The sequence below is a fragment of the Carlito syrichta genome, unplaced genomic scaffold (genome assembly GCF_000164805.1).
Source record: "Carlito syrichta isolate Samal-C Ts95f unplaced genomic scaffold, Tarsius_syrichta-2.0.1 Scaffold301792, whole genome shotgun sequence".
Lineage (NCBI taxonomy): Eukaryota > Metazoa > Chordata > Mammalia > Primates > Tarsiidae > Carlito > Carlito syrichta.
The window spans coordinates 349123-361624 of record NW_007245888.1 but is presented as its reverse complement, the minus strand read 5'-3'; the positions used below and the strand labels follow the sequence as shown (position 1 = coordinate 361624).

The 12502-nt window shown below is 43.0% G+C and overlaps 1 protein-coding gene across 1 annotated transcript in view; it reads right to left on the bottom strand.

Moving 5' to 3' along the window:
- The window catches only part of LOC103257555 (protein furry homolog), a 252276-nt gene that overhangs the window by 24657 nt on the left and 215117 nt on the right, over positions 1-12502 (bottom strand). Inside the window, exons 45-49 of the mRNA XM_021710998.1 lie at positions 10626-10723; positions 10098-10268; positions 6341-6481; positions 2613-2792; positions 429-590 (exon numbers count right to left, since the gene is read on the bottom strand). Coding sequence (XP_021566673.1) covers positions 429-590; positions 2613-2792; positions 6341-6481; positions 10098-10268; positions 10626-10723 — 752 coding nt within the window. The remainder of the gene's footprint in view (positions 1-428; positions 591-2612; positions 2793-6340; positions 6482-10097; positions 10269-10625; positions 10724-12502) is intronic.

The window sequence follows — 12502 nt, the reverse complement described above, 5'->3', positions numbered from 1 at the left end:
CTTGGGTGTGTGGTCCTATCAACCCCTTGTCCAAGTTTTTTAGAATTAGTTGGGAGAACTCAGGATGTGCTGTTTGGAGAAAAGAGAACACACTTAGGGGAGTGGCGGAATTTCTTTAAATGTTGGAAGGACTGCCAGAGAATCAGATTTTGCTTTAAGAGATTTTGCCAGAGGATCAGATTTTGCCTTAAGAGAAATAGAACCACCAATGGGTAGAAGCAACAAAGTCAGACTTCAACTCAACGTAATGAGCTGTCCAAAAGAAAATGGGTGTCCGTGGAATGCTGTAAGAACCCATCCCTGAAGTACTGAGATCTACGTGGGCAACCCTGGGATGGCACACAGAGGAATCCCCTGTCCTACAGGCAGCTGGGGGCTCTACTGGTCCCTAAACTCCCTTCCAGTGCTGCAAGTCTAGGATTGCATACCTGAGAATACTGGGGCCTTTTCCAGCTCACGGGAACAAGGACATTGGAGTTGGAGCCTGAAGAAGTGGAGGATGTGCTCCGGGTGACAGCCATGGCCCTGGGTTTCCCATCGCGCCCAGAAGAATTCTGCAGCTCATCATACCGCCTTCCGATGATTGGCGTCTTGAAAAGAGATAATACAAAAGCACACCTTCTTCTATATCATTCATAGTTTTGTGGTATATGGGACCCTCCTCTCAGAAGCAACCAAGAACTACATATTTAATTAAAATCAGATTAGAGTTCAGTGTTGCAAGGAGGCTCATTATCCCAACATGTAGGTATACGTTATGAACCACTTTGCAGCTTCAACACTCTCCTATCCTCTTTAGCAGCAGAAAACAAATCCAACTGCTTATTCTTCAATATGCTTAGGAACCGCTGATAAATGTATAGGAGGCAAACAGTCTACTATCAGATGCTTTAAGATTGAAAACATGTGGACAGGTGCAGTGGCTCACACCTGTAATTTCAGCACTTTGGGCGTCTGAAGGATTGCTTGAGCCCAGGAGTTTAAGACCAGCCTAGGCAACATAGGAAGAAATTGTCTCTATGAGAAAATAAAAAAAATTAGCTGGGTGTGGTGGCATGCACCTATAATCCCAGCTACTCAAGAGGGTGAGGTGGAAGGACTGTCTGAGTCCAGGAGGTTGAAGCTGTGGTGAACCATGATCGTGCCACTGCAGTCCAGCCTGGGTGACAGTGAGACCCTGACTTTAAAAAAAAAAAAAAGAAGACTGCATTTTTCATTTTCTTATAACAAGAGACTAAAATCCTTCCCTTTCCCGGTCTTTTAATCATCAATCTTTAATATGTTCTCAATTACTTAAAAAATATATTTAAATTACTTATATCTTTCCAGTTACTCAAAGGAACGGGGTTGGGGTCAGACACTTGGGCAGCTCTCAAGAAGTTTCACTTCCTGAGAACCCTGGAGATTCGTGGCAGGTCAGGCAGTGCCTTTCAAACTTGAACCCAAAGCAGGTCTCCTCTGCAGACCCCAGTTTGTAGGCCTGCCCTCAGCAGGGGCAGAAATCAACTGGTAATTCTATACCTGGCTCCCAAGACCATCACTCTCAAGTATTTTTGGGTCCCTGAGGCATGTTGCTAACTGACTGCATGTTTTTTGTAAATCTTTGGAACAGGATAAGCTCAAGTCTCAGAGTAAAAATAACTTTCCCCCTAGCGACGTAAAAGAGAATATTAAAATGGACAGGGACCGAACTCATACCTTCATATCATTTGCATACTAAATACAGATGCAGGTGTCACAATGGCAGCAAAATAGTATCTTGTGGTGAAAACTTAAATGATGAAAGGTCAATGAGTACTGCTGTGTCAAAAAAAAGTGATATAACCTTTGTGAGAAAGTTTCATAAAAACAGATCCAGTTTATTTCATAGCGAATGTATTCATCCATTAGCGTTTGGAAATTTATTAACGATCTACTATGTACCAGACACCACACCAGGTCCTGGTTATAAAGATGAACAGAGTGCTGTTTCTGCCTTGGTTGCTCATGGATCACAGGGTAAGAGAGACATACAAGCAAGGTTATTTTATACCTTAGGCTTACATAAGTCAGTCCAGGCCTCCCAATGGTTAGTTCATAAGCCAGCAGGTACCTGTGACCACTTTCTCCCCTTCTTTTCCTCCTGACTCCTTAGTCCCTTTCTCTCCTCTTCTCCTTCCCCCTTCAATGCAAGACTTTACTTTTAATTGTTTAAAATGCCATGTGGGTTGGAGAAGTCACAGCATTCTTGTATTCCTGTACATTCCAGTCCTTTGCTGAACTGCTTGTTGTCCGGGGGAAGGGGTGTGGATGTAAAGAAATGGTGTGACCATTGTCAGATAAAGCATGAGTGAAGGTCACGGTTAAAAATGCTTACGATCACCTCATTTTTAACATCTTTTTTTAAAATCATTTTTTATATAACCGAGGCTAGTTTCTATTTTTAAAAGCTGCCAATTGAGAGCCCCAATGAATATGACACTCAGCGTGTTCTTAAAAAAAGCCAAAACAGAACCTAATTTAGGCTTAGAAGTCATGATTTAAAGTAAATATAAAATAAGTCTTCCTTTTTTCCAGGCAATGACTAGAAATTCATGCTGAAGTTCACAGAAACAGATAACACAGCTAAGTACCTCTGAAATGTCAAAGTGAAAGTCCAGAGTTTTCCCAGGTAATTCCTTAGACGCACTGGTCCAGACTCGATGGATTTCTATCTTTGAGAGGTCACTGTGCTGGTAAGAAGGCAAAACAAGGCTGGCAGATCGAGAAACTACCAGCTTCAGGATGTTCAGGGCTTCCCTCCAGTGAACACTCTGCGGGAAAGAAAACATTCAAGGGTTAAAAACAATTTCATTTTTTAAAGCTAGTGTGTGTCAGAACGATGAGTCAGAAACCAAGGACTGGTCAGGAGATTCTGTGATTAATAAAAGGTAAATGACATAAAAAGGCAACTTATCTATCAAATAAACAACCTTTAGGAAACAAGCAGGTTGAAAAATGGCCAATGTTGTCCACATTCAAATAAATAAGAGCCTAAAATGAAAAGGTGCTATTTTTGCTATGAGGCACTTCCCTAATTTGGAGGAAGAAAAAAAAAAAAAGCCCTGGTGCATTCTCTCCCATTGGCCTTCAATGCACTCTTGTTCAAAATTGCCCCCACCTCCAGTTTCCAGGCTTCTGGGTCTGTCTCTAGTTCGCCAGCGCTTCCTGCTCCATAGCTTCCCGGACATCTCGAGCTCCGCCCTCAGCCCTCTTTCCTTCTCATTTCTTGTGTTCCTCCTCACCTAGCCCAGGAATCTGGAAGCCCTTCTCAGCCCTTCTGATTCCCTCCCTCCTGGTAATTTGTTCCCTCCTCGCCATTCCTGCTGGCACTGGCTCAGCTAAATCCTCTCTGGCCCCGACACCACGATTTCCTGGCCTCTTAACTGATCTCCCTGCTTGCAGCCTCTGCTTAAGTCCATCAGATCCAGCTGAAGTGATCTTTCTAGAACTCTGCAGACCCAGCCACTTCCCTGTCTGAACTCCTCCAAGGGCTCCCTCTGGTGGAAAGGGTGGCGTCCATACTCTGGACACAGCCTTCAGGGGTCATCGCCCCTGGGATACCACTGGAGTTTCCCCAAACCAGGCAAGGTCTGTCCCTTTACTCAACCATGCTATCCCCTCGTCCTAGAATGCCTTTCCTCTCTGTATTGGCATATAATGCCTACTCTTCATTTATGGCTCTTTGTTTTGTAATCTTTGTTTCTCTGACAACCTCCAGGCACACAAGGGGCTTCTCCCAGAAAAATATTAGAAACGCAGATAAACCAACTTGATGAAAGTGGTTATTATTTTTTGCCTAGACCTTGTGGTCAAAGCACATGACATAAAACATTTTTTTTTTCCCTGTAAAATTCTGCACAATCTCAGCTTGGGCAATACAGCAAGATCTCATCTCTACAAAAAATAAAAACATTAGTTGGGCATGGTAGCATGCACCTGTGAGTCCCAACTACTCCAGAGGCAGAGGTGGAAGGCTTGCCTGAGCCCAGGAGGTTGAGGCTGTGGTAAGCCATGATTGTGCTACTGCACTCCAGAGTAGGCAGCAGAGTGAGACCCTGAGTCAAAAAAAAAGGAATTCTATACAAGAGAGGCTGTGGTTTCAATAAATAAGTCACTATTCAAGGTTAGATATGAAGTCCCAAAGATAGCCCCCAGGCCTAAGCGAAATAGGCAGCCCGACTAAACAATGAAATGGGACACAGGCTAGTAGAAAGATGTAAAGTGACCTCCAACCAATGCTTTTATTTCATTTTTTTTGTAGAGATGAGATCTTACTGTGTTGCTTAGGTTGAGATTGTACAGAATTTAACAGGGGAAAAAAATGTGTTTTATGACATGCGTTTCCTATGAGTGAAGTGAGAAACTGTTACCAACTGCCTACCCCATGTGGCACCAGTATTATTGGAGCAATGTCACTTGAAAAATGAAAAAGAAATGATGCTTAGAAATAACTTTTAACATTAAATAATTTCTCTAAGTAATGTGATTGGTGGAGAAAGAAAGGAATGCCTAAAATTTATACTCTATGGCTTTGTCAATGAGTTTACTGAGTACACCACAGAAAAGAAATAAAACGTGGAAAAAAAGATATCTGTGCTCTTGAACTTGGCATTCTCCATGTACCCCACAAGGTGGCCTGGCACCGCTCTCATGGCCTGGGCCTCCTGGCTTCGGGATGTGGTCAAGTGTTTCACGTTCACTCCCAGGCTCTAGAAACTGGTTCTGGTGTCTGCTCTTTTGATGTTTATTTTGATTTTCATTTCTTTCTTTATTTTTTTTCTGGTAGTCTCAGAGTATGGCTTTAAAGAATAAGCTGCAGGTGTTTATTGATGTCCACCAAGTGTCCTGCTGGGAAGGCTGCCTGGTACAATGAGACACTGGCTCCGGGGCCAGGAGGAACTAGAGTCAAATTCCAACTCCACCCTTTACCGAGATCTTGGGGCCGGTCTCTCAGGGTTAAAATAATGTACTGAAGACTGCTTATTATGGAAATGGTAAAACATACACAGAAACAGAGAGACTCATCTAATGAAACTCTTTGTACTCTTCATAACTATTCATAATTTGTCATCTTGTTTTATTTACCACCCCCCAAACAAACATTTGTTATTTACTTCTTAGAGGATTTTCAAGTACATTTACATAAATTTCTAGGACGAGCATGATGGCTCACACCTGTAATCCCAGCACTTTGGGAGGTGGATGTGAGAGGACTGCCTGAGCCCATGGGTTCGAGACCAGCCCCTGGGCAACTTGGTGAGACCTCGTCTCTACAATTAATCAAAAAATTAGCCAGATCTGGTGGCGCGTGCATATAGTTCTAGCTACTTGGAAGGCTGAGGTGGAAGGATCATTTGAGTCCAGCAGGTCGAGGCTGTGGTGGCCATGAGCATGCCACTGTACTCCAGCCTGGGCAACAGAGTAAGACTCCAACTAAAAAAATAAAAAAATTCTAATCCTTAAGTCTTTCAACTCCAAAGTAACAATTTTAACTTCTCACAACCCTGCACATGTGGAAACACCAAGCCTAGAACCAGGAACACATGCAGTCTTTACTCTTCCAGCCAGGTGTGTGCTTTTCGTAGCCAGCCTATAGCCCCATGAGGCACAGGAATGTGGCAGGGTCTTGTGCTATTGCTCTCTTCAGAATACCACTCAGGCAGCGGTCACTGGTCACTCTTCACTGCCCTGGCTGGGTCATGTATTAGGTGGATGCATAAGTTCACAGCATTTGTGCACTGGGGAGTTTGTCTATCGTTTGTCATCTGGAGTGACAATGTTGTGCTTGTGGATATGTCTTGCATTTTGCAGATTTGAAGAAAGTCAGTGCTATTTGTGGGCTAAAGAAGACGAAGTGTCAAGAGGAAAAAAACTGAACTCTTCTGACACGTTCCTCTGAGTTTAACAGAGAAGTTAAGGCAGTGTGGGTGGCTGGAAACACTTGTGCCATGTCTGGGAGAATGCCATCCGGGAAAGCACGGCAAGAAAACGGCTTTATTGTTTCAAGGAGGGCCACTTTGACTGGAGAGGTTTTCCACATTCAGGAAGGCCATCGGGTCTCAACGAAGACTGTTTAAATCTTATTTAAACGCCGTGATGATAAACGTCAGTCAACCCAAGAACTGGCAAACGTGATGAACTGTGACCAGTTAACCACCGTGCAACATTTGCATTCCACGAACAAGTGAAAAACACTACAGACTTATGGATGAGCTCGTGTCCTAGCACCCAGAGAGCCCTGTAAGCCAAGCTACAGGCAACACCCCAGTCTTTCTGGAATGACCCTCTGGTTGCTCAATACAGGTTTCCAAATACTCACCTGCACGTATTTTTCAATGGTCTTCAGAACTTCCATGTTAAACTGTTTGACAGGAACACCGGAAAGGTCCATGTAGCTGAGTAAACTGTAGATCACCTGCAGTAAAGGTTGCTGCACGCTAGGGAGACCCTTCTCCAGCAGCTGTGAGGATAAAGCGCAGTCAGGTCAGTCCTAAGCCCAATTTCCACATGGACGCGCCCATGTTTTCCAATACCTTTATAATTTTTTTCCCTTTTTTTTTGAGTTGGGGTTCTCACTCTGCCACCCAGGCTGGAGTATAGTGGCCCGATCACAGCTCACTGCAGTCTTGACCTTCTGGGTTCAGGTGATTCTCTTGCCTCAGCCTCCCAAGTAGCTGCACTACAGGCACACACCCCCACACCTGGCTAATTTTTAAAAAAATTATGTGGAGATGAGGTCTCACTATGTTGCCTAAACTGGTCTTGAACTCCTAGGCTCAAATAATCCTCTTTCCTCAGCCTCCCAAAGTGTTAGGGTGACAGGCATGAGCCAGCACCTGGCTGGTTTTATTTCCTTAGCAGGGAAAATGAGAGCCTAGTTAAGAAGAAGTGAAGACATTATCTAAATATATTTATGTATATGAATGCATAAATATAAAATTCACACGATGACATATAAAAAATGAACTTCAAAAGAAAACCATCAAAATGCCAATTATCAAAAATTATGAATTCAAACAAAAGATACAATCTGTCAGTTATCAAATTGGTAAAGATTAGAAATTGGCAATATTCAGTATCGACGGGAAGATAAAGAAATGGGTATTCTTACACATCAGTGGAAATATAAGTTGAGTAACTTGGCAAATGAGATCAAGAGCACTAAAGAGGTCTAGATCTTTTGAAATAGTTACACTTTTGGGAATGTTTCCCAAGCCAGAGGTAGATACTAAGATTTATGTATGAGATTTCACCATGGCATTATTTATTTATTTATTTATTTATTTTTTGAGTTGGAGTCTCACTCCCGGCCACCACAGCCTCGACCTGCTGGGCTCTGGCGATCCTTCTGCCTCAGCCTTCCATGTAGCTGGAATTACAGGCATGCACTACCACGTCCGGCTGATTTTTTTTTTATTTATTGTAGAGATGAGGTCTTGCTGCCCAGGCGGGTCTCGAACCCGCGGGCTCAGGCAATCCACTCACCTCAGCCTCCCAAAGGCGCGGGATTACAGGCTGAACCACTGAGCCCGGCTGTCATTATTTATAATGGTAAAAAAAAAAAAAATCATATATAAAACAAGAAAGCTCTGTAAGCAATTTAAATATGGAACAGTAGGGAAATGGATATATCAGTTAACAGTAAATTGTATGATTCCATTAACTCCATGAAATAATGGAATCCTATTTTAAAGACAGTAAAGGGTATCAGATAATATTAAGTGGGAAATGAAGGATATACACTTGTCTATATAATAGAGTATGCCAATATTGATGTGAATTTGTGTGCTATATAGAAATGAGATTGGAGGTTGGGTATGGTGAGTCATGTACATAATTCCAGTACTTTGGAAAACTGAGGCAGGAGGATCGCCTGAGCCCAGGAGTTTGAGACCAGCCTGGGCAACTCAGCAAGAACTCATCTCTGCAAAAAAAAATTTAAAAAGGTAGCTGGGTGTAATGGCACATGCCTGTAGTCCCAGTTACTTGGGAGATTGATATAGGAGGACTGCTTGAACCCAGGAGTTGGGTGCTGTGGTGAAAGGTGATTGTGCCACTGCACTCAAACCTGAGCAACAGTGAGACCCTGACTCAAAAAATAATAACAATAAAGTTAAAAATAAAATCCCATTTCCAGTTTTGAAGCTTTGATGGCTTGTAGTCCAAACAGATGTTGGCTCTTGGCTCCCTCACACTTTACACCTTCTTTTCAAACAGGCATCGTCTGCCTTTGTAAGTAGGGCATACTAGTTCTCCCAGGACTTCCCATGCACTAAGGCATGTGTGCATGTGTGTGTTTGTGTGTGCTTAGAAACTCCTGCCGGGTCAGGTGTGACCAGGTGATTATTAAAAGCAGCAGAGTGGCACCCATGAGAGACTCCTTAAAATGCCACGGGTGTGAATGTGGAAGGAGTAAATTAATTCTGGACTGCAGGTAGTCTGAAAACAGTCCACATACTGCTGATCTGTATGGCAAGTCGAAATCCTGTAGGATCAACTATAAATGTTGATGGATGGGCCATCAACCCTCTGCTAGGTAGATGTCTGTGGATCCTTTGAGAAATGGCTGACTTTTTTTTTTTTTAAATCGATGGCTCTTGGATTGGTGACAACTGAAAGAAAAACTAGGATGGATTGTCCTCATCTCTTCTGAAAGTTCTTAGCAATAGGTAGGAACAAATCCTGGATGGAAAAGTGACACTGAAAATGCTGAAACATGGTAGCTCTTACCAACATCTGCTTCATAGATTTCAGATTTTCTTAAACTTGTTGGGGATCGAAGATGTTGAGGGAAATGCATTTCTTACTTGCCCAATATATTATATATTCCTGACACTAATGTATGCAGAAGCAGGGTTGGGGTTTTGTCATGTTGTGCTACAAACCATTTGTATGATGAAAAAAATACCATTCCAGTTTTAAAAAGCAACATAAGGCCAGACATGGTGGCCCACATCTGTAATCCTAGCACTTTAGGAGGCTGAGACAGGGGGAATTGATTGAGCCCAGGAGTGTAAGACCACCCCCGGCAATATAGTGAGACCTCGTCTCCAAACCCCTCCCACCCAAATTAGCCAGGCTTGGTGGTATGCTCCTATAGCCCCAGCTACTCAGGAGGCTGAGGTGGAATGATCGCCTGTGGCCCAGGAGGTCAAGGCTGTGGTGGTCATAATTGTGCCATGACCCTCCAGCCTCCTGACACTACCCTTCTGTGCCCAGCAGATTGAAGCTGTGGTAGCCGTGATTGTGCCACTGAACTCCAGCCTGGGTGACAGAGTGAGACTCCAGCCCTAAAAATAAAACAAAACATAAAAGGTGAAGACAAAAAATATATTTCAAAATGTATGCTTTGTTAATGAGTTCAGGGCAAATAGCCATTAAACATATCAAGCCACCCAGTAACTCCTTAAATAGAGTTTAAATACTCAGTAATTAGGATAAAATCTAATCTCTGCCATGTGCTGTCAGGTGTCAATGTAGTAGACAGGAGTTTAAGTTTTGGAGGCAGTTATTTCGAGGTTCAGAGGCTTGCTCTGCTGCCTTGAACTTGTGGTAAATTACTTAACCTGGCTGTGCCTCAGACTTTTTTTTTTTTTTTGAGACAGGGTATCTTACTCTGTCACCCCATCTAGAGTGAAGTGCAAAGGCACAATCATGGCTCACTGAAGCCTCAAACTCCTGGGCTCAAGTGATCCCCCTGCCTCAGCTTCCTGAGTTTCTGGGACTATGGGGCACAAGCCACTATGCCCAGCTGATTTTTAAATTTTTTGTAGAGTTAGGGTCTTGCTATATTGCCCAGGCTGTTCTCAAACTCCTGGCCTCAAGCGATCCTCCCACTCTGGCCTCCCAAAATGCTGGATTTATAGGTGTGAGCCACTGTGCCTGGCCAGATTCTTTATTATAGTAATATCTATCTACATCACTGGGTTGTGAGTATTTATAATAATTCTATTAGCATCTATGATAATATATAACAGGTATTGAATCAGTGGAAGTTAAGAATATGTTATCAATTCTTTGTAAATATTTTATCCACAGAGGCTATAAGAGCGTTTATCCTTAACTTCAAAGCTTACCTCTGCCAGGTAGGTCACCATGTTCAAGGTAATGTCAGCATACGCTTCATGAAGATATCGACAGACTACATTGACCCACGTGGCGCAGTCCCTGGTATAGCTGTGCGTTTTATAAAGAGTCATGACGTGTGCAAGGTTTGAAAGTTTGGGATTCTTCTCTTCCAAACAAACCTTTTAAATTAAGAAAACCAATTAGGGATCAAATAACCTCACGAACAGGAATACATGCTATCCACTGTGCTATAAGTTCTGGCAGTGTGGAAAGTAGATTGATACACTTTTTGGTGGCTAAGGAATGGTTAGGTAATATGATTTTCGCAAATTCTTTCTACCTGTTTTCTCAATAATGAAAGCAAATAGAACAACTGGCATCAGCCACCCACAGATGTAGGTTACTGGCGATATCAGTTATTATTCCCAGTTTTTGAGAACATTGTTGCCTTCTCTGAGCCAAGTCGCTTCTGTCTGACATCGGGCCTTTCCGGAGGCCTCGATGGGTCTGCTGGAGTGTGAGACCATAACTCATACCTGAGCAATCCTTTCGGCTACATCCTTACAGAACTGATTGGGATTTTCAAAGTGCTGAATCAGCTGGGGCAGCAGACACAAGATGTTCAGTGGAAACCCTGTAGTAGGAAGATACAAGACAGCTGAATACAGTGTGTTTTAACCACGAACAGTGGGAAGGCACGCTAAGGATTTTATTCCGAAGTGATGCAAAAGCAGTCTTATGAAGCAGCTTGAACATGATCTAACACAAAATTCATAAAAAATGTACAATCCCAATGGTACTGAGCTGAAGTACTAGTCTGACTTTTTTTGTGCAGTGGCATGCTCACGGCCACCCCAGCATCAATCTGCTGGGCTCCGGCGATCCTTCCACCTCAGCCTTCCAAGTAGCCGGAATTACAGGTGTGCACTACCACACCGGTTAATTTTTGATTTACTGTAGAGACAAAGTCTTGCCAAGTTGCCCAGGTTGGTCTCGAACCCACGGGTTCAGGCAATCCTCTCGTTTCAGCCTCCCAAAGTGCTGGGATTACAGGCTGAGCCACCGAGCCTGGCCTACTCTTGACATTTTAATCAAAAGCCATATTTTAAGAAAAACTGAGGAGAGAGGACATAGACAAACCAATTTAAGTCTTAATCACATAACTGAAGACTCTTTAAAGCGATGAGAAATGGCTTAGTACCTCTGTGTTGAGCCCTAGCTTCCCGAAATGAATTCTGGGCCACATGCCATGGCATTAAAAATCTGGCTTGCTGCTGGGCACAATGGCTCACACCTATAATCCTAGCACTTTAGGAGGCCGAAGTGGGGGGACTGCTTGAGGCCAAGAGTTCAAGACTAGCCTGGGCAACATAGTGAGACCTTGTCTCTACAAAAATAAAAAAATTAGCCAGGTATGGTGGCACGCACCTATAGTCCCAATTATTTGGGAGGATGAGCAGAAGAATCACCTGAGCCTGGGAGGTCAAAGCTGCAATAAGCCATGATCATGCCACTGCCCTCCAGAGTGAGACCTCAACCTAAAAAAAAAAAAAAAATCTGGTTTGTTGATTTGCTTACTTCAAAACAATACGGCCCAAGATGATTTTCGAGAGGAATGGAAAAGTAAAGAAAAAGATTTGGGAGTTAAGAAAAAAAAGAACCCAAACTTCACCTGCATGCAGCCTATTTGTGTAGTCGATCCTTATTTGTACCCCATATCTCTAAAATAAAATAGAATTTAAAACAAATTATGTTTATCATAAAATTCTAAATATTAAAAATTACTTTAGGCCGGGCGTGGTGGTTCATGCCTATAATCCCAGCACTTTGGGAGGCTGAGGTGAGAGGACTGCCTGAGCCCACGGGTTTGAGACCAGCCTGGGGAACTTGGTGAGAACTCATCTCTACAAAATAAAAAAATTAGCCAGGTGTGGTGGCATGTGCCTGTAGCTCCAGCTACTTGGAAGACTGAGGCTGGAAGGATCACCTGAGTCCAGCGGGTCGAGGCTACGGTGGCCGTGAGTGTGCCACTGCACTACAGCCTGGGCGATAGAGTGAGACTTCAACTCAAAAAAAAAAAGAAAAAAATTTACTTTAAACATTTATAAAAAAAAAAAAGGAAAAAAAATGTCTGTACAAGAGCAAAAATTACAGTACCTGCAAAATGATCTGAAAACCACAAGGAAATCACTAACATCTTAGATGTATTTTCTGCCCTTTTTTATTTTAAAATGTTGACTTTAAAATATCTTCTGTAATAAAGACAAACCAAGACTTACACAGAATTTTTTTTTGAGTTGGAGTCTCACTCTGTTGCCCAGACTGGAGTGCAGTGGCTGCTCCCAGCCGCCGCAGCCTCGACCTGCTGGGCTCTGTTGATCCTTCCGCCTCAGCCTTCTGAGTAGCCGGAATT